The 23000-nt window shown below is 37.1% G+C and overlaps 2 protein-coding genes and 1 long non-coding RNA gene across 5 annotated transcripts; 1 reads left to right on the forward strand and 2 right to left on the reverse strand.

Moving 5' to 3' along the window:
- Positions 1-375: 375 nt before the first annotated feature.
- Positions 376-11730, reverse strand: LOC116297253 (uncharacterized). The gene is made up of 2 exons (XM_031705443.2): positions 11598-11730; positions 376-2987 (listed from the first exon to the last, which is right to left on the reverse strand). The coding sequence occupies exon 2, from the start codon at positions 2949-2951 to the stop codon at positions 1773-1775; it is 1179 nt and encodes a 392-aa protein (XP_031561303.1). The 5' UTR covers positions 2952-2987; positions 11598-11730; the 3' UTR covers positions 376-1772.
- On the forward strand, positions 7105-21101 carry LOC116297249 (melanocyte-stimulating hormone receptor-like). Of its 3 annotated transcripts, none has more exons than XM_089031704.1 (3): positions 7105-7272; positions 14656-14816; positions 19729-21101. In XM_089031704.1, the coding sequence occupies exon 3, from the start codon at positions 19736-19738 to the stop codon at positions 20744-20746; it is 1011 nt and encodes a 336-aa protein (XP_088887830.1). In that variant the 5' UTR covers positions 7105-7272; positions 14656-14816; positions 19729-19735; the 3' UTR covers positions 20747-21101. The 3 variants fall into 3 exon arrangements, with proteins under 3 accessions (XP_088887830.1, XP_088887831.1, XP_031561300.2); XM_089031705.1 differs by lacking the exon at positions 7105-7272 and adding an exon at positions 9957-10028; XM_031705440.2 differs by lacking the exons at positions 7105-7272; positions 14656-14816 and adding an exon at positions 17588-17767.
- Positions 20218-22906, reverse strand: LOC148910352 (uncharacterized). Its single transcript, XR_016120060.1, has 4 exons — positions 21235-22906; positions 20892-21028; positions 20483-20598; positions 20218-20337 (listed from the first exon to the last, which is right to left on the reverse strand). It is a non-coding gene; the product is annotated as an uncharacterized LOC148910352 (long non-coding RNA).
- Positions 22907-23000: the final 94 nt, after the last annotated feature.

Below are 23000 nucleotides of genomic sequence, written 5' to 3' on the forward strand. Positions count from 1 at the left end.
TCTTTGTCATTTTTAATTTCTTTCTCCCTTCATTCTTTTCATCCTATGTTTATTTCTCTAAGTACCTTCCATTTTCATTCATTTATTCTTTTTTCCACTCGTCCATCCATCCATCCATCCATCCATCCATCCATCCATCCATCCATCTATCCATCCATCCATCCATCCATCCATCCATCCCCTATCCATCCATCCATCCATCCATCCATCCATCCATCCATCCATCCATCCATCCATCCATCCATCCATCCATCCATCCATCCATCCATCCATCCATCCATCCACCCACCCACCAAGTAATTGTAACTAATGCTAAATAATTATATAAAGATAAATAGATTTAGAATCCAAGTGAAGTAAGAATGGAAGGAAATATTTAGAGATTCAATAAATCTTTATTCAAGAAAGTAAAACCTTTTTCCAAAATCCCATTTGATCCCAAATTGAACAAATTACTACTTCAATTTCCTATCGTATTTGCCAAGCTTTCGACGTGCACATTCATATTCAGGGCAGAGTCGAAATAACGGGAAAAAACCAAAAACGTAAGCAAACAGCGTAGAGCGAAAAACAAATGGTTTAAAAATAGCATCAAACTGTGCACATGATGGTTACAAGGCTATATAGGGGGAATTCCTTCTCTTAGTTCATTTTCTCTTGCTGCAGCATATTAGCGTGTGCGCGGCTTAGCTTGGCTTCTCCACATTGCAATCATATCACGCATAATCCTTACGTCATCTGTGAAACATTTCATTACATTATTATTTTGCAATTATATAAATAATTATTAAATAAATAATTAATTAAATAGAAGGTTTCTTCGTATGTAGGTGTCATAAGTTAAATATTCAGCTGTTGTTTCATTTATATGTATTGATTATTTTACGAGCCTTCGGATTTTGAACCATCATCCATTATAAATGTTTGTGTGTATAAACGCATGTACTAAACTAATTAGACGTGTATAATAAATGGCAGTGGCAGTGGCAGTGGCAGTGGCAGTGGCAGTGGCAGTGGCAGTGGTAGTGGTAGTGGTAGTGGTAGTGATAGTGGTAGTGGTAGTGAAAGTGGTAGTGGTAGTGGTAGTGGTAGTGGTAGTGGTAGTGGTAGTGGTAGTGGTAGTCATATATTGCATATAGTCGGATTCTATATACAAAGCAGTTATATCATTGATAAAGCTAGATTAAATTAGCATTGTTGACCATTGCAAAGGATGTAGTAGAAGAGTAGAAGAAAATACAGGTGACAAGTCGGATATTCCATGGTGTGTCCCGAGAAAATACACTTTTTTGGCTTAAAAAGGTCTTTAACCGACGATTGTACAACAGGTTTCCTGCCTTCTAATAGGCCTGAAGCAAGATGACGTTTTGCCCCCGACTCTATACCATAATAGTTTTTAAAATTATTTCATATTAAAATTTTTGATTCCTTAGAAAATACAGGAACAATAGTCATAATTAAAGAACAGAAGCAGTGTGAAAAGTATTATGGTCTAGAGGCGGGGGTAAAACGTCATCTCGCTTCAGGCTTATTGGCTGTATTTTTCTATGGTGTGCTATATTGGAGTGCAAACAATCCGTGAAACACTAATTACTAAATAGTACAAAATAGTGCTATTTAAACAATAGAAAACAATGGAATTTGCATGAGATTGTGCTATTTAGTATTACTAAAGTTTCACGGACTTACTGTGGTCACTCTACTATATGTCGATCTGTATATAGCACTATATTCTGAATATCTAGCTCCAAAATCTGCTGTTTGCTATCCTTCTACTCTTCCAGTTCCCTACTTTGCACGTTTTTGTATTTCTGAAGACGCGCATCCCATTCAAGCCCAGGCAGCCAACAAGGCTTGGGTTCATGTTTCCAGAACGAACCAAGCACTCGCCAGTCCCATTCTTTTTTCAGCTTACAATAAGAATTAAATGGTTTCCTTTCGACCTTTTCAAAATCATCTCCTTTCAGGGAAAACCAAGAGTCCTTTGTTAAATTCCAGTATTGCCACATGTACTTTGGATAAGCCTGGTGAATTCCGAGTAGTTTCTTACACATGTCCTTGCTTGGCCCTTGCTTGAAGTGACTTCTGATATGCATGAGTCGATTGTTATCTGGGAAATAAGTAGTGTCGTATCCTTCACGCTCTAATCTGTTCATCCACATGGCAATCATTTGTCCTCCAAAAGGATGACAACACAAGGAGTTGTTACGTTTCATGATTTCTTCAACAAGATCGACAGACAGCATCACAAACCCTTCATCCATGGCGACCATTTTGGGGTCGCACCCGAACCATCCCCAGTAGAGCAGCTTTTCGTTCATCCTGTATTGTATGTCGTTCATTAAATTATTTAAACACACAAAATAGTCGTCATCGAACTTCAAGTAAAATTTAAAATCATAATGTTCGTAGCCCCAGAACATTGCGAAGAGATACCGATGAGTTAGCCAGTATCCAGAGCGTGTTGGGATAAACTCTAGATCTCTGAACTCTTCTCGTTCTTTTTCCAAGGTTTTAATAACTTCAGGTTTGACTCCAATGCTGTCGGTAAAAAAACGATAAGCAATCGAATAGTTCTTTGCTGTTGAGAGCCACGTCTTGCGGAGGGTAATTCGTCTAATGGACCAGCCTCCTGCTGCAGGAATGTTTATAAAGATGATGACTTTAGGTCTTCCTGGTGGGGTTATTGACTTGAGATCAATAAGTTCTGAAGCCACGGTCTTCCCACATGTAGTTTGAGGGGGACGCATACTTGTAGAATTATTACTGGATTGACCTGGAGACTGGATGTTTTTTAATTGGGCAGCTGCTCTTGAGCTAACGCCTTGATCAGTATAAGGTGGTTGTGTGATAGACGGTTTACCAGTACTCAGGTACTTGAAGTAATGAATACCATAACCAATAATTGAAAATACACCAAGTCCAATAACAATCCTCAATGAAAACCTCATCTTTTCTCTTTGTTTTTCTTCAATCACAGTTTGTACCTGAGGTGATTACAAAAAAGAATACTGTAAAAGAAATTTTGAACTTTTTCTCTAGAGTATTACAAAGTACTTTCAAAAAAAAGAGAAATAATTGAGATTCAAGATGTTTTGATGTCATTTTGCTTATCAAAAATTGGAACGACGTCACAACGATAAAAAAGTAATACCGAGTAATACACAAATCAGGACACGGAAATCATTAGAATTATCAGAGGAAAAATATTATGTTTTCTTGTTGAAATACTCACATTTCTATTGAAAATGTCGAAGGAAAAATTGTCGGAGGGATTTTTAGAGGACCTGAAAAAGCGTCAGTACTCAGTTTCCCATCATGCTTTGTGCTAGGGATTCGTTCTCGTGCACATTGGCTATTCATGCGTGGAAAGGATGCGCACGAACAATGCCCATGAATGCACGAGCACGAATCTCCAGCACAAAGCATAATGGGAAACCGAGTACTGTCGGTTTTACATCTCTAAAAATCCCTCTGACAATTTTTCCCTCGACATTTTCTATGAAAGTGTAAGTAACAAAAAATAAGAAAATAACAGAATAATTTTTTCTGATAATTCTATTGATTTCCTTGTCCATGCTTTGTGCTAAAGATTCCTGCTCGTGCATATTGCACATTATGCAGGTCCTATAGGACATGATCATCTTTGATAGATTTCCTCTTTTCAGCTTTTCCTTTAAAAATACTCTAGTTTATCAGTTATAGAAGACAGCCCTGTAACTAAAGCTGAACGATCACAAACAGAATTCATCGCAATTGGAACAAGGCAACAATTGGCAAAAGTAAGCATCGAGTCGCTGTGCTTCGGAAATGAAACCATTGTACCATCTGATTAAGTAAAAAACCTTGGCTGTTGGTTCGACACGCAGCTGAAAATGGACTCGCACATTAAAAACTGCTGTAGAGCAGCTTTCTTCCATTTATTTAATATCAGACGTATTAGGAAATTCCTTAGTTATGATACTGTGCAAACTCTAGTTAATGCTTTAGTCGACTAGACTATTGTAATAGTCTCCTTTATGGTCTACCGGCCAATCAGTTATGTAAACTTCAACGAGTACAGAATGCTGCGGCGCGACTCATCTGTAATATCAGTAGATTTGATCACATCACTCCTGCCTTGCACAAACTACATTGGCTACCCGTTAGATACAGAATATACTTTAAGAGATTACTTATTACCTATAAGGCTATCCATGGGCTATCAACTGAATATATCACTGAACTCATTAAGTCTAAGGCAGAATCAAGATACAATTTAAGATCATCCAAAGAGCTGTTGCTGGAGAGCCACCAAGAATTAGATCTTTAACCACTCTGGGCGAACGCACATTTGAAGGTGCTTCGCCTAAGCTGTGGAACGCCCTCCTAGCAGAAATACGCATGCCAGTAGCACGCAATCATTCAAGAAGCTGCTTAAAACGCAGTTATTCAATAAGCATTTTGCTGATAAGTTTTATAAGTAGATTTTATATATATATATATATATATATATATACACATACACACCCATGATTATTATCAACCATTGACCCCTTGCAACAACTTCTGCTGGGCGTGATTCGGTGGGCAGAGCAATAGACACTACCTTATGGCCAGTTCGTTACTTGCCCTCCTGGTTGCGCTGCTTTGGGGCTGATGCAACGGGTCCACACACGTATATTTTTCTATTTCTATTTCAGTTTGTAATGCGCGTGTGAGCATCTTCCCATGTAACACGTGCAATATAAGTATTAAACTATTATTAAAATTATTATCATTAACCATACATTCTTTGGAAATTCTAAACATTTTAGAAAGCCAATAATTCTGGTTCTTTTCATCCAATGTTGGGATGTTGAAATGTTTTCTCAAATGACTTTTTTTTGTTCTCTTTTTTTGTTCTTTTTCTTTCTTTTAATTTGCTAATTAGATTAAAATTCAAAACTCTCCGCAGTCTCTTTTCTCGTTTCTAAAGTGGCCAATTTGTCGCCGAAACATAGAAGTTAGTCAATCGGAACTTGCACGTTTGCCACGCGGCTCTTCTTGAATCAAATCGCGGCCGGCTTATTTTATTTACTCATTTATTTGATAATCCGCCACATAGGACAGGTGATAGAACAATAGGAAAAAGAGAGCCGCGTACCAACTATGCGCTTTTCGGTTGACTAACTCCTAAGTTTCGGCGATCATATCAAAACATGTCTTAAGCCACGTTTACACTAGCGATTTTTGCGGCGATTTTTGCTGCGATTTTTTTGCGATTTTTTTGCGATTTTGTCCATAATAAATAATGGTAAAGAATTTACTTGTAAAGTTTTTTTCAGGATACCAAGATTTTCCTAGACGAATGTCTCTTTTGAAGGATGAGACAAAAGATTTCATATTTCCGAAAATTGCCACAAAAATCGCCGCAAAAATCGCCAGTGTAAACGGGGGTTTAGTTTCATGTGTTCACATTTAAATGACTTGTATAAATCAAGAAAACGTTTAACCCGTGAAATAAAAATTATTAGTCAATGTGTAATAAAAAAAACAATGGAATTTAAGTGTACTAAAATGTGTTTAAATATCTATTTCACGGGTTTGATGACTTCACTATGACTTAAAGCATAGTTAATTATGCTTAAAGTTGCCAATTAATTTCACTGACTTAAGACCCTGTGCAAGGTTATTTACACAAGCCTAATTATTATTATATATTAAGATAGATAGATATAACTAGCTAAAAACTAGTGTGAGCTGCGTCGGTGTTTCTAATGAAACAGTAATGATGAAAAGGTAAATTATACACCGTGAAAAGATGAAAAAACTTACTGACGTTTCGGACGCTAGTCCTTCGTCGGAGTCAAAGATAGATAGATAGGTAGATAGATGAATAGATAGATACTTTTATTAAACCAAGATAAAAAACTTCAGGGTAGTCCAGTCAGTGGTTAAATGCCATTGATATCAAAAGGGCCCTTGTACACCTATACTATATACAACAAATAGAAACTAAATAAGAAAAAGCTATACATAACTAATGTTATTGTCATGATATTGCTTCTTGATAAAATATATATTTACAAGGATATAAATGATGTTTTGTTTGTTTAGGCTGGGCTGTTCAAGGGGCCAATGTTTTGCCAGCCTTCATCCTTCTGGGATTTCATGAACTTTTCAAACTGTTATATATTCAAAATAACACCATACTGAAGATGACTTTCACAGTCCAAAACGTTTTATTTCAAAACTTTTATAAAAAACATCATTTCTATCCTTGTAAATATATATAACTAATAATAATTTACAAATTTACAGCAGAGTTTATTAACTCTGTTTTCAGTGAGAGCGAAGTGATTAATTCCGTGATATAGATATTAGGCTAAAACACTTTATTAGACCTTAAGTTGAATCCCTACAGTATTTTTCGGTCCATGGCTATCATTTTTATCCTACTTTTTGATAGCCTCTATCTGCAACCAAGGATTTGATTTTTGGACCAGCTTTAGAACTAATATAAAAGTTTTAGGCGATTTTAATCTTAGCTTGATCGACATTACCTTGTCAACAATAAACTAATTTCGTCGAAGTTAGTTTTTTCACATATCTATAAAACAAGAGCAGCTCTAGACAAGCGGTTAACGAATCCATGATTAACTGCAAGCTAAAGTCAAGACGGCGTAAATGATGATGAAGTCAGGATTTGACCAAAGCCAAGAGTATAAGCAAAGGTTCTTTATACATTGTTTTGTTGGTATTTCTCTTGTCCTGATTATCATTTGCGCCGTCTTGACTTTGAACAAAAGAAAATCAAAGCCTCAGAATATTTAGGCGATCAATCAAACAGATTGATTTTCTTGAAAATAGATTCAATAGCGCAGCGCAGCCGTGACGCCATAAAAACGAAGACAAAGGCAAAATTCGGACAAACAAACTTACAAGTTTACTTTCAGCAGATAATTTTCACAGACGATCGCAGTTGATCTTAGTTTACATTGGTTGTTATTGTAACTTTAAGTAAAAATAATAAAATCGGTTCGTATAATCCTCGTAGCGGATAAACAGAATGCAATGTTTGTCCGAATCTTTAAGCCATAGCGTCGGTCTCGTGGTGCCGGGTTTGAGTCCCGCTGTGACCACTAGCTGAGACTGTATTTGTCCCGATTCCTGATTAGTTCAGATTCAGTTTCTCGACCTGCTTGTAAATAGCCAACTGGTTTACCTCCTTTCATCTTAGTTCTAAAGCTGGTCCAAAAATCAAATCCATAGGTGCAGATAAAGGCTACAATATGCTGGATAAAATAATAGGTAAGGTCCTAAAAATATTGTTAGGAGTCACCTTATTAATTCCGTTGTTTTCCGAAATTGCACGGTCAAATTGCTAAAGCAGACGTTTCGGTCTAAACAAAGACCTTCATCAATGTAAATGAAAATGTTTGCACACGCGAGTGTTGAGGATCTTATAGGGCAAGCAATAGCGCTAGAATGTTAGGTAGAAAGTTTCAATATGCTGGATAAAATAATAGGTAAGGTCCTAAAAATATTGTTAGGAGTCACCTTATTAATTCCGTTGTTTTCCGAAATTGCACGGTCAAATTGCTAAAGCAGACGTTTCGGTCTAAACAAAGACCTTCATCAATGTAAATGAAAATGTTTGCACACGCGAGTGTTGAGGATCTTATAGGGCAAGCAATAGCGCTAGAATGTTAGGTAGAAAGTTTCCTGTATATTCCTGCCCTGGAATCGTCCGTTGTTTTTGTTTGTGTTTATTCGACTGTTACACGTTGACTAGTATTTTTATTTCACGGGTTAAAAGCCTTCACTCATTTAATTGCATCTAAAGCCCTATGGCTGTCGCCTATTTTGGTAATTAGGGACCTTAAGAAGCAGGCAAAACGTCAACCTTCTATTGTATTATCATTTCATGTTTGTTAAGTCTTTTACTCAATGAGCTACCCAGTTTTAGAGTGAAATGACGCCTATTTGGGAGCACTTTTCTAAAAACGAAAATCAGCAAAGATGAGCATTTGGCGTGGTCGTTCTCTTTAGTACGTAAAAGTAGGTAATTTCATGTCTTATACTTTCATCATCAGATGGCAATGATGCACAGTGTTTCGTACATTCCAACGAGTGTCTTGTATTGAATATGCTTGCCGTCGTCGTCGTCGTTGCTCTCTTATATCTTTGCATCAAACAGTAGAGTGCACGCACTAGAACCGTGAACATTAAATAGTACTAAGAAGATATAACTAGCTAAAAACTAGTGTGAGCTGCGTCGGTGTTTCTAATGAAACAGTAATGATGAAAAGGTAAATTATACACCGTGAAAAGATGAAAAAACTTACTGACGTTTCGGACGCTAGTCCTTCGTCGGAGTAAAAGAGAAATTAGTACTATTTCATGCAGAATCCCTTTTTTTTTCATTGTTTAATTATCACTATTTAGTGCTAAAAATTAGTATTTGTTTCACGGATTTAGTGCGAGCACTCTATCACAATATTCCAAAACCGGGCGAACAAAAGAAATATAAATAATATTGGCACAATGCAGGTTCAATTATTTCTAATACGCCCTAGAATACCTAGGCCTCTCGCAGCTTTAGATAGTATATTTTGGATATTGCAATTCCAAGAAAGCGAGTCGTCAAAAGAGCTTCCTAGATATTTTATTATTCAAATACACGCTTCACGGGTTCAGTGCCATTGTGTAACATATTAAATTCAGAGACCTGAGAAGGCTTATTTGTGTGTTCCTAATAAGATACATTCAGTTTTAATAGAATTAAAAATAGGCTGTTGTCACCAAACGATCGATGATAACCACTTCTAGGTTAGCATTAAACTTCCCTTCGATTGCAGACGCAGTTAAACCGGAGCAAAACAAAACAGTATTGTCTCAGCATACATCAGCATATTAAGGCCGGTTTAGACGGTACGATTTTCGCCTACAACTATCGTATACAACACGCTCGCGTCATCCTACAACTCGAGTCGTAGAGTGTAAATCAAGCCTACAACTCGCCTACGCCGACCTCACAACATCCAGCAGATCATTGAAATGGATAACGAACAGAAAAGGGTCCTAGTATTTCTAACCATAATAACCGTTGAACATAGCTCCAAACTTTGTACTCCGAGTGCCCGAAGGGTGGATAGCGCTATCCGACGAATAAATCTTATCCAGTGGATAAATTTGTTGGATAACAGCATCGATTTATTCGCTGGATAAGGATTTATCCTTTGGATAGCGCTATCGACCCTTCGTACAACCGGGCCCTGAAGGGCAACACACACCTTGGCCGTAGAAATTTTTTGAGACCTGTTTTTCATCCTTTAGAAGGACGGTCCATTCGCACCATGAGACCGCTAAGAAAAAAAACTCAGCCTTACAACCCCATTCAACTTTGCACAAAACTTAACGCTTGATCGTAATTAGCATAGTTTATAAAAGCTTTGATTAGAGCTCGCGCTTTTTTTGAATAGACCTTTTTAGCTTCGTTGTTGTTGTGCACATTACAGACCATGAAATGCGACTATTGGGAGTTGATTCTTTCATGTGTAAATATTTTATTATGTTCGTCATAAAAGAACAATTCTCAAGGGAATTTCAGGTGATCTGAATGGGCAATATTTGCATACGAAGCTATATTGATTTTCCATGTGCAATAAACCAATAAAAAAGTATATGAAACTGAAGTTAATATTCTAGTGGCTTCCTTAATTATTTGTTTAAAATTGAAACTACGAAGGAGTGCTTTAAGATGTTTACATTCGGACAATTAAGTCTATTTGGTAAAAAGTCACAATTGAAATCACCTATGATTATAATATGAATGAATATATCATATTCTGGCTGCTTTACCAGCGTGATTGGTCCTTGTAGTGTAGTGGTTAACACATCGGACTAGAATACCGAAGACGTGTCACAATTGAAATCACCTATGATTATAATATGAATGAATATATCATATTCTGGCTGCTTTACCAGCGTGATTGGTCCTTGTAGTGTAGTGGTTAACACATCGGACTAGAATACCGAAGACGTGGGTTCGAATCCTGCCAAGGGTATTTGATATTTTTCTCTTATTCTCTCTATGATTATAACGGTAGGAACTTGTAGATAGATCACCGTGAAAAGCATATGTGATTATAAATGATTATAAAGTACTTTCCTTCAGACACGGCACTTCCAAGGATGTCGTCCAGACCTGTGAAATCATTGTCGTGGTCACTAGAAGAGTTTGAGGGTCTATAAAAAGTACCAACCAAAAATCCACGAGTTTTTGGCGGCATATTTATCTCGGGCCAAAATCCTTCAATAGTGTAATATTCTAAATCCTTTCTTCTTGTGACCATTGTTTCGTTCTTACATGCTGGTAACATAGACGACAGTACCAATGGGGCCGAAAACATAGTAGTTCACTGACAAATAACCTAAAGTTAGTAGTTAAAGATAACTGATATTTCATTAACGATAAAAGGGTAAATTTTACACCGTGAAAAGATGAAAAAACGTACTTGACGTTTAAAGAAGAACGTTTCGGACGCTAGTCCGGCTTTGTCTTAGTGAAAGAAAGCATTTCATTATTTTGTTTAACAATATGGCCACCGCTCTGCATATTCTGGTGAAAGATTTCAAAATCATGCAGCCTTATAGTTTCCCCTGCTTTGTGGGAAGATACAGTTTTGGTTCAGATGCGGCACTTAATTTCATCACCATGCCGTTGTTTCTCACATTCATGTTAGTTTCCAGATAGTTCAACATCGGGCACTTAGGCAATTAAGATGGTAGTTTTAAACTCCCGGTTTAACTGCATGAGCTACATTGCAAACGGGGTTGATTCAAAAGTAGATAACCAAAACAATCGAACATCTCATTGTTGCTAGGGGATGAAACGGCGATGCAATCCAAATTTTGGATGAAACGCCGTTAGCCAAACCGACGTTGTTTTGGAACCGCCATAATCATCAAAGCATATCTCCAAAATTCAAAGAACAGTGTTCGTTTGTACGAAGGGTGAATAGCGCTATCCAACGAATAAATTCTTACCCAGTGGATACGTCGATGCTGTTGTCCAATTCCAATAAATTTATTTTGTGGAGGAAAATTTATCCGTCGGATAGCGCTATCCACCCTTCCGTACAACCTGTCCTAGAAGAATAATAACCAATGTTTGGAAAGAACTTGTTAAGTTTAGTAAAACTATAGGAGATACTTTATCAGTAGGTCGAGAGCCGTCGAGAGTGGCTAAGCTTAGATATTCATGTAGTCACAAGTATATAATCTTTCTTCTAGCTTCAAAACTAATTAATCTACGCTAGGGGGATTATTTACATATTGCTTATTGAGCCGCTAAGAAGACTATGAAGCCAAGTATTTCGCAGCGCTGAAATACCACCTTTTAAACTACTTTCTCATCAAAAGAAGTATCCCTTTATCTTAACTATGTTGCTGTAAAACTAGTTAATCTAAGAATGATTCGAATTTTCAATTACTTTTTAAAATAAATAAACTTGAGTGAAAGCATGAAAAGAAGCCGAACTAAAACCAAAACTCCTAAGCATGATTATCAAACTAAGTTCTTAATAATTTATCAAATAAGTGTAAAAAATTCTACATAAGTGAAATCTTACCGATGAAATGGAAGGAATAGCTTGATTTTGATGGTATGGTATGGTTCAAGATTACATATATGTTGCTGTTACAGTTTTAGATGTAATGCCAACATGCCGCACGCCGCCTTGCTTGATCGAACGGTGAAGCCGAAACAGTGTTAGGTCCAGCGTTATCCCATGATGCATTGCATTTCAATCTAATCATTTGAAAGTGACGTAATCACTCTTTACTATGGCAAGCCAATGGTAGCAATATTTAATCCACGAATAAAATATTTAAATCATGGCTTTAAATATTTAAAAGTGTAAAAAATATACTTAATTTAAACTTTAATTTTTTTATTTATTCCTTTTTTAATTTTCTGAAGTTTAAAATTTTTATTTAATTCTACAGATTTTTATTTAAACTTCATAAATATCTTTAAAATCAAAATTATTTATTTAAACTTTACATTTTCATTTAATATTCCTGGGACGGGCTCGGCCAAATCTGTCTGGGAACGAGAATCGAATGCTAAAAACAAAAATGGCTACGATACTATTTTTAATGACCGATACTATTTTTAATGACCGATACTATTTTTAATATATATCAACGATCTTCCAGCTAAACTACAGTCCAAAGTTCGACTATTTGCGGATGATACTATTGTGTATATGACTGTGGCTATTGAAACTGATGCTGCCACCTTACAGAAAGATCTTAAACTTCTTGAAGAATGGGAAAATAAGTCGCAGATGTCTTTCCACCCTGACAAGTGTAATGTGCTTTGAGTCACATGGCGTAGGTCTGCATCTTTTTCCTTAAGGGTCTGGTTGTGTAGGACGTAATCATAGATTACAGGCTTGAAGCTTAAGGAAAAAGATGCAGTTAAGCACCTTGGTGTCACTGTACATCATAAGCTTTCTTGGAATGAACATATATGCTCTGTATTCAAGAAAGCAAATTCATCCATAGGCTTTCTGAGACGGAATTTGCAAATTCACCAAAAACACATCAAGCTAACGCATACAAAACCCTTGTTCATCCTCAAATTGAGTATGCGTCTACTGTGTGGGACCCTTTTACCCAAGTGAACCAAAATAAGATCGAAATGGTTCAGAGAAGAGCAGCCAGATTTGCTTGTAACAACTACAGCCGCGAATCAATTGTACCGCAATGTTGGAAGAGCTTGGTTGGCGCAGTCTTAAGCAGCGCAGAGCTGACCAGTGATTAGTTATGCTGTACAAATTTATAAACAACTTAGTTGATGTAGATCTCTGTAATGAACTGATACCCTTGACAAGAAACTCAAGAAATAATCACAACAGATCCTTTAAGATTCCTCTCGAGAAAAAAACATATATACAATACAGCTTTCTACCATGGACAATAAATCAATGGAACAATCTACCCGCTGAATTAGTCACAGCCCCAAATGTTAATGCATTTAAAAGTGGGGTCTGTAAATTAGAACACTAACTTTGATCCTGACCTACCCGAGCACTTAAGCCTCGAAGAGAGGGCGTGCTTGTAATTTGGTAAATGTAAATGTACCAATGGCGTAAACAGAAGCGAAGAGAGGAAAAGAGTTTTTCTCCGACCTTTTCCCTCTCTTCACTTCTGTTTACGCTGTCACCCATGGTAGCCATTTTTGTTTTTAGCATTCGATTCTCGTTCCCAGACAGATTTGGCCGAGCCCGTCCCAGGAATATTAAATGAAAATGTAAAGTTTAAATAAATAATTTTGATTTTAAAGATATTTATGAAGTTTAAATAAAAATCTGTAGAATTAAATAAAAATTTTAAACTTCAGAAAATTAAAAAAGGAATAAATAAAAAAATTAAAGTTTAAATTAAGTATATTTTTTACACTTTTAAATATTTAAGCCATGATTTAAATATTTTATTCGTGGATTAAATATTGCTACCATTGGCTTGCCATACTTTACTTGGCGTCCGAACAGAAGCGTCCGTGAATGAAAACAAGTTAACTACTATACTTTGAGAAATATTTTCCTATATCTATAGTCGGAATAGATTGTATCCAACTTATTTGTCGTCAAATTCTTGTGAGTTTTTTGGATAAAATAAGCGAGAGAAGTTTATACCCCATTCACACCAAGGCTTAAACATGTTTTAAAGTGGTTTAACTATCTCTGAACACTGCACAATATTTGGTGAAATAATTCATGTAAACTATCCTTTGTCTTGCTCTGACAATATCATATTGTAGGTTTCTAGTTTCTCATTTTTTTTCCTAATGAAAACATAGTTTAACTAAACACGTTTAGGTGTGAATGGGGTATTAGATTTGGTTCCTTCACACATACTTCTAAAATACATGAATTGAATTAATGAGTATTTAGACCTATCAGGTCCTTCGAATCCATCACGTGCATGGATCTTTATACCCGATAAAGAAACTCGACAATCTAAAAAGCCCAGGGGCGGTTTTGATTTCGGACCCAGGGGAAATCGGGGCTGATTGTGCTGATGAATACAACCACCACAAATTACTAAGAACAAAGTTAATAGAGGGGAATGGTTAGGAAACCTATTGTTATCAGGTCTTTGTTCCCTTTTGATGTTAAACTGGTCTTGACCGTACAATATGTTTGATTTATGCTCATCCGAAATTGCAAAATAAGTAAACATAAATGTCTATGGGATTGTTGTAAGGAATATTCAAATATCTCTTATAAATCTTTAAGTATTTTGAACTAGCAGCCAAAAGAAAGATTTTGGTCTGGCCATTGCCAACAATGGTAAAACAATGGTAAAACAATGGTAAAACAAAGGATTGTGCATGGTCACGCTTGAAAAAAGTGAACAAAGACCCATAGCAAAAGGGTTTCCTAACCATTCCCCTCTATTAACTATGCTAAGAAGCTGCCTGCAATTTCCTTATTATTATTAGGTAAACCTATTTCACCTGTTTCAGTTGCTAAGGATCTTGGAGTATTGATTGAGCAAGGCCTTAGCTATGATGTTCATCAGGGCTGGCATGAATCAAATAAACAGGATTAAGCACCTTTTTACTTTTATTACTTATAAATAGCTTTTTATTTACTAAATTGTTCTATTGCTCCTCAGTGTGGGGAAAGAGTAAGAGAAAAATATCAAGTGCCCTTGGCGGGAATCGAACCGATATGTATACCACTACACCACAAGGACCAACCACGCTGGTAACGCAGCAGAACTATGAATGTATAGGGTACTCGTGAGGATCCCAGAGCGATATTTTTTCTCTATAGGTAAGTTGAACACCGTAAATATGTACGCAAAGAATAGACATAGTGATAAAGTTCCTAGTTGAGTCGAGAGCTCAATAAATTTTATCCAAATTTATTTTTTCCAGTTTAGAACAAGGGCGGAAAGGGGAGCTGAAGTCCCCCTTCATCAGAAAAACAAAACAAAACTGAAGAATTAGATGCTTTTTTATTGTTTTCCGCTGTGTTGACGGAAGAAACTCAATTAGCCCCCCCCCCTAAACTCAATTACCCCCCTAAACTCAATTAGCCCCCCTAAACTCAATTAGTCCCCCCTAAACTCAATTAGCCCCCTAAACTCAATTAGCCCTCCCCCCCTAAACTCAATTAGCCCTCCCCCCCTAAACTCAATTAGCCCCCCCTAAACTCAATTAGCCCCCTAAACTCAATTAGCCCCCCCCTAAACTCAATTAGTCCCCCCTAAACTCAATTAGCCCTCCCCCTAAACTCAATTAGCCCCCCTAAACTCAATTAGCCCCCTAAACTCAATTAGCCCTCCCCCTAAACTCAATTAGCCCTCCCCCTAAACTCAATTAGCCCTCCCCCTAAACTCAATTAGCCCCCCTAAACTCAATTAGCCCTCCCCCCCTAAACTCAATTAGCCCCCCTAAACTCAATTAGTCCCCCCTAAACTCAATTAGCCCCCTAAACTCAATTAGCCCTCCCCCCTAAACTCAATTAGCCCCCCTAAACTCAATTAGCCCCCCTAAACTCAATTAGTCCCCCTAAACTCAATTAGTCCCCCCTAAACTCAATTAGCCCTCCCCCTAAACTCAATTAGCCCCCCTAAACTCAATTAGCCCCCTAAACTCAATTAGCCCTCCCCCTAAACTCAATTAGCTCCCCCCTAAACTCAATTAGCCCCCCTAAACCCAATTAGTCCCCCTAAACTCAATTAGCCCCCCCCCTAAACTCAATTAGTCCCCCTAAACTCAATTAGTCCCCCTAAACTCAATTAGCCCCCCCTAAACTCAATTAGCCCTCCCCCTAAACTCAATTAGCCCTCCCCTAAACTCAATTAGCCCCCCTAAACTCAATTAGCCCTCCCCCTAAACTCAATTAGCCCCCCCCCTAAACTCAATTAGCCCCCCCAAACCCAATTAGTCCCCCTAAACTCAATTAGCCCCCCCCCCTAAACTCAATTAGTCCCCCTAAACTCAATTAGTCCCCCTAAACTCAATTAGCCCCCCCTAAACTCAATTAGCCCTCCCCCTAAACTCAATTAGCCCTCCCCTAAACTCAATTAGCCCCCCTAAACTCAATTAGCCCTCCCCCTAAACTCAATTAGCCCTCCCCTAAACTCAATTAGCCCCCCTAAACTCAATTAGCCCCCCTAAACTCAATTAGCCCCCCTAAACTCAATTAGTCCCCCCCTAAACTCAATTAGCCCCTCTAAACTCAATTAGCCCCCCTAAACTCAATTAGTCCCCCCCTAAGCTCAATTAGCCCCCCTAAACTCAATTAGCCCCCCTAAACTCAATCAGCCCCCCTAAACTCAATTAGCCCCCCTAAACTCAATTAGTCCCCCCCTAAGCTCAATTAGCCCCCCTAAACTCAATTAGCCCCCCTAAACTCAATTAGCCCTCCCCCTAAACTCAATTAGCCCCCCCCTAAACTCAATTAGCCCCCCTAAACTCAATTAGCCCCCCTAAACTCAATTAGCCCCCCTAAACTCAATTAGCCCCCCTAAACTCAATTAGCCCCCTAAACTCAATTAGCCCCCCCCCCCTAAACTCAATTAGCCCCCCTAAACTCAATTAGCCCTCCCCTAAACTCAATTAGCCCCCCTAAACTCAATTAGCCCGCCCCTAAACTCAATTAGCCCCCCTAAACTCAATTAGCCCCCCTAAACTCAATTAGCCCGCCCCCCTAAACTTTTGGCTGGATCCGCCCTCGTAGAATGTATTCTTCGTTTGCACGTGACGTCACAGACCAAGAAAAAAATGACTTAAAATTTATATTTTGCTACGGCTTCATTCTTTGATATGTTTTAGATAACTATAATGTGACTAAGTTTAAACGATTTCAGATGGTTTTACCGTTTTGTTTCCGAGTTGTGAATGTGTTACATTTTTCATTGTGATTTACGACAATTGCTCTGAAGTGAAATAACCTAAAAGTGTACAAAACCATATATTTCAGTTATGAGGATTATTTGCAAATGAAAAAACAGCAGTTTTTTTCCACAACAGCATTTTTGTATAATAAATTAGTCTTGAATTTAAGTCATCTCATTTGCATATTGATATTTCAAATGTTTACATCTATGAAATAAAAGGACTACATACAAAAATACTGCAACCATACTATTGACATACTAGTAATTTTGAAGAAAAAAATTTTTTTTCTTTGTAGACACACTTTAGGATTGGACTTGTCAAGTGTCATATCAATTATCACCTTTAAATGACAACAATTCAATGTCACGCAAAGACTTCAGAAGAATAAGAGATAATAGTTTTGAAGTTCTTAATTGGTTTATCATAATTGCATAAGTTATTTTGCTATCCAACAAAACAATTATAAACCGTTTGCAATTCCGAATTCCCTTGTCTAGATGCAAGATTTATCTTACAAGTCACTATTGAGTGGCAGAATTTCAAGATGATTCATCATTATCACACTGTTAACTTGCCTTTATCAGCTGTATTAACACCAAATTATTCAAAATTGAAGTTGTTTATAAGTTTCAAGTGGAAAATTTAACAGGTGTCTTCATTGAAATGATAATGAAAGCTAAGCGAATCATTTGAAAATTGGGTAGCAATTTGTTTAGATTATTACTGAGTGAGTGTTGACTAGAAAGCAAAGAAACGTTCTAGTTCGACTCTTGGGCTTTCTCAAATGGTACGCGTCAGTCCAGCCCATAATTTCTAATGGAAAGCGCCCTTACTCTTGTTATAAGGGTGGAGCTTTGTTAAAACAACTTTTGAAAGGTAGGAAAATTGAACAAGTATTAATATGCCACACCAACAAACAAATAGACAAAAACATTTCGTAAGAAATTGGATCGATAAGACGTTTGAAAATTCAAGTTATTGGTCCATGAATGTTAACATGTAACTTAAAGGTTTTGTTTTTCTGATGCATTAACTATTAAAATAAAATAAAATAAATATGGAGATAGTTATTTTATGGATAATTATATGATAAAATATAAAAACGTCGTTTTTAAAAATATGTTATCTTTAATAAGAAATATATTTGGTAAGAATTTTGGTTTCAAAAAAGTCTTTGAAAAAATATCAAAAATGTTATTAAATAATAAAAACAATAATAATAATCTATGATAATAATATTACCAAGATCATAACAAAAAACCTTACTAGTTATAATGATTCTCAACTTTAAAGTTCATATTTTTAGCCCCTCTCCCTTAAGCATGATTTTTGCTGACCCCCCTCTCCCTTAAGCATGATTTTTGCTGACCCCCCTCTCCCTTAAGCATGATTTTTGATGACCCCCTTCTCCCTTAAGCATGATTTTTGCTGACCCCCCTCTCCCTTAAGCATGATTTTTGCTGACCCCCCTCTCCCTTAAGCATGATTTTTACTGATCCCCTCTCCCTTAAGCATGATTTTTGCTGACCCCCCTCTCCCTTAAGCATGATTTTTGCTGACCCCCTTCTCCCTTAAGCATGATTTTTGCTGAGCCCCCTCTCCCTTAAGCATGATTTTTACTGACCCCCTCTCCCTTAAGCATGATTTTTGCTGACCCCCCTCTCCCTTAAGCATAATGTGTGATGACTCCCCTCTCTCTTAAGCATGATTTTTACTGACCCCCTCTCCCTTAAGCATGATTTTTGCTGACCCCCTTCTCCCTTAAGCATGATTTTTGCTGAGCCCCCTCTCCCTTAAGCATGATTTTTACTGACCCCCTCTCCCTTAAGCATGATTTTTGCTGACCCCCCTCTCCCTTAAGCATGATTTTTGCTGACTCCCATCTCCCTTAAGCATGATTTTTGCTTAAACCCATGCATAAAAAAACTTGGCCCACCCCCACCCCATATTTGCACCGCCCCCCCCCCCCCCCCCCCCATCCCTTCGATAAACAATGACCAGTCCCTTAATTGTTTTTAACAGCGTTTTAAGGTCTTTAGTAAGGAGCTATAAACTCCTCAAAGGTAGATATTCGCTCTAACATCCCCAGGATATTATTGTTCAGGTCTAGCACATTTAACACGAAAAACAGAACCTAAAACGCTGAAAAATAAGTACTTCGTAGACTAAGTAAAGTGCTTTAAAAAGTCTTTTTGAATCAGTCATTTTTCCCCAAAAAAGTTTCTTTTTCTAATCTTTTTCCATGTTTATAATTCCTAGAGCTGTCTGTCAATTTTTTACAAAGATTCTATTTATATGGAAGAAATTTTTTTAGCAGTATATTGAGATTTTTAACCAGTGATTATGATAAAGCTAGAATTCGCTCTTATATCCCCAGGCTATTATATTAAGTTTAATTTTAACACAAAAATAATAGAAAATAAAGAGTCGACAAAACAACTTAGTATACTTATGTAAGTGGTTTATAACGTCTCTCAGAATGTGCCATAGTTTTTCCAAGCGTTTTTAAAATATATTTTGAAAATAAGTATTTTCTTGTTAAATAATACCTAGAGGCTTTTTTTTCTTCAAACTGAAAATATTTTTATATTAATGGAGGAAATTAGAACGATAATGGTGGTTAATTCAAAAAGCGATGCCCTCCGGCTGTTTGTGTTAAATGGTACGTGATTAATCAACTTGTTCCAGTCAAACAAGTTTTTCAATTAAAAAATAATCCCCTCTAATAAGTTTTTTTAATCAGTCGACAAAAGCACTGAAAAGCAACAATAACAATCTCTAAAGAAAACTGCAAAGGAAACGACAAAGACAATTTTTTTAAATTTTTTTCTTCGTAGTACCAAAATGGACGACATGCGTGACAACGATTCATTGGTCCAGCGGTGTTACTTTCTGACTTTCATCACTGAAGACATTGACCAAGTCAAACACATCTATATCATGGCAGGATCTCTCGACGCCATACTTATTCTACCAACAATAGTCTTGAACATTCTCTTGATCATCTCCTTGTACCGGTCTCCACAGCTCAACAAGCCATGCACTAAACTTCTCTACAGTCTGGCCATATCAGATGTTCTGGTTGGCATGGTGATTGAACCAGCGTATTTGACCAAGAAGATAGCAGAGCTACAACACTCGTTTGGGATCTACTGTCGTTCTGGGATGATAACGTATGTAGGAGGTTTTCTTACGTGTGGATCTTTCTTTACTCTCACTGCCATAGCAGTTGACAGGTACCTCGTGGTCCATTCAGGGACCAAATATAAAACAATAGTCACTAATACGAGGGTGACATGGGTAATCATAACATTGTGGGTCCTATCGGGGACTCTTTTCTCGGCACAGCTGTATGCCTCTAGAGACTTGTACTTCAAGTTGACAGCCGCTTTCATGGTAGGCTGCTTTGTCATAGCATCATTTTGCTACATCAAGTGTTTTTTAACCTTAAGAAAGCAAAAGAGAGAAGTGAATACGTTTTTGAAAGTGAATTCCACTCAGCAAGGAATAACGAATGTTCAACGCTACAAAAAATCAATTTACACCATGTTGTACATCTTCCTCATCTTCAACCTCTGTTATCTACCCTACCTGTGTACCGCGGGGTCTGCTGGGATACTAGGGGAGTCGGCAGCCATCTGGGGTGCAGAGAGCTTGTCTGCTGTCATCATTCTTGCCAATTCGCTCATTAATCCTATAATATTATTCTGGCGAATGAAGGAAATACGAAAGGCAGTAAGCTCCACTATTTCGATCATCCATTATTCACAAGGCAGACATTGCGCAGGCAAATCTTTTTCCAATCAACAAGTGCAGATACAACACTTGCATATCAAGCATCTTAATAACATCTAATTAACTTAATTCAGACTTATATTTATTTTAATCTTTTATTCATTAGCTTTACAACTTGTAATTATTTAAAAATTCTGCTCTTAAACTCGCAAGTTTAATGTGGTAGTTGCACACACACTTATTTTAATACACGAATTTGACTAACCTCTAAATAGTCGCACAAATTTATCACTTTTGTAACAACGGGCCGGTCGACCGTCAGCCTCATGCCTCTGACATCAAATTCAGTGAAAATGCACGGGGGAAAATCATAACAAAAAGTCTTGAATCAAAAACTGTTGTCTGAAAAAGGGAGTTGGAATAAAGTACGATAAATATGAATAATGTATACGAAATAAAGGAAACATCTCATGGCTGAGCTGTACCAGAATAGCATATGCCTCCTAGAAGAAGCGAAATGCTTCATAACACAGGAGGAAAGAAACGAAGAAAAAGAAAACTTCATAAAAGTTGAAATACTTCATACATAATATAGGAAGAAATCTTACTTTCTCAGGGTTCAACAAACGACGAAATTAAACCGCGTATACGTGTAGACTAACCTCTCGGGAGGAAAATCACGTTTAGTTTTTGCAGCTTGTTCATCCCTTGAGTTGGACGTTTCGTCGCCTTAGAAGTTTTTAAAATGGTTGTTTCTGCAAATTTCCTTCCACAGACTCATAACTGCTTCTATTACCTCCTCTCTAGGATTAGATAAAGTCATGCATCATAATCAACATCATCTTTTGTTTCGTCTTCTTCATCTTCATGCTTCATAATCATCATCATCATTTTTTGTTTCGTCTTCTTCATCTTCATGCATCATAATCATCATCATCATCTTTTGTTTCGTCTTCTTCATCTTCATGCATCATAATCATCATCATCTTTTGCTTCGTCTTCTTCATCTTCATGCATTATAATCATCATTATCATCTTTTGCTTCGTCTTCTTCATCTTCATGCATCATAATCATCATCATCATCTTTTGTTTCGTCTTCTTCATCTTCATGCATCATAATCATCATCATCATCTTTTGCTTCGTCTTCTTCATCTTCATGCATCATAATCAACATCATCTTTTGCTTCGTCTTCTTCATCTTCATGCTTCATAATCAACATCATCTTTTGCTTCGTCTTCTTCATCTTCATGCTTCATAATCAACATCATCTTTTGCTTCGTCTTCTTCATCTTCATGCATCATAATCATCATCATCTTTTGCTTCGTCTTCTTCATCTTCATGCTTCATAATCATCATCATCATCTTTTGTTTCGTCTTCTTCATCTTCATGCTTCATAATCATCATCATCTCTTGCTTCGTCTTCTTCATCTTCATGCTTCATAATCATTAACATCATCTCTTGCTTCGTCTTCTTCATCTTCATGCTTCATAATCATCATCATCATCTTTTGCTCCGTCTTCTTCCTCTTCATGCATCATAATCATCATCATCATCTCTTTCTTCGTCTTCGTCTTCTTCATCTTCATTCATCATAATCATCATCGTCATCTTTTGTTTCGTCTTCTTCATCGTCATGCATCATAATCATCAACATCATCTTTTGCTTCGTCCTCTTCATCATAATTTTTCCTTTTCTTCTTTTTCTCCTTCTTAATCTTCTCATTCTTGAATAACCTTGTCCTTCTTCTCTTGCTTCATCTCCTTCATCATCATCTTAGTTCTTCTCCTTCTTCATCTCATAATCATTCTTGAATAACCTTTTCCTTTTTCTTCTTCTCCTTCTTCTCACCTTCGTCATCTTCTTCTTCTCCTACTTCTTCTCCGTCTTCATCTTCTTTTAAGAGTCTCGAAAGTGTCCGTTAGAACTTCTTTTTCTTCTTCTTCTTCTTCTTCTTCTTCTTCTTCTTCTTCTTACTGAAGTTCTTGTTTCTGCTAAAAGGTTTAACACTCATAAAGTTTCTTATTATTCAACATTATTCACGCTATCGTTCTAAGTTCAAGTGTTTTTTTTCCTTCATCGTCCGGCCTTCAACTCTTCTTTGCTTCTCTCCTCGCTTGAGAGACTAAAAAATAGCAAAAAACGATGCCTTTTTTGCCCCAAGCCTTGTTTGAGATCCTTTGTTTATCTTCGAAATTGAAGTATTGAAGTATTGAGCTATTAGTTTCGACTCCTGAACCTCTTGCTCTCTATGACACGAGTCCGCTGGAGCATAAACAGATAGCAATTGGTAAGATTTATATCCGCTTTTTTACGCTTGGTCTCCTTTTGTCAACATCTTTACTAAAATTATTATTCAATAAGGGTTGC

This window comes from Actinia tenebrosa, unplaced genomic scaffold (assembly GCF_029948245.1).
Source record: "Actinia tenebrosa isolate PJP-AT-01 unplaced genomic scaffold, QUT_ActTen_1.0 PGA_scaffold17__23_contigs__length_9995812, whole genome shotgun sequence".
In the NCBI taxonomy this organism is placed as follows: domain Eukaryota; kingdom Metazoa; phylum Cnidaria; class Anthozoa; order Actiniaria; family Actiniidae; genus Actinia; species Actinia tenebrosa.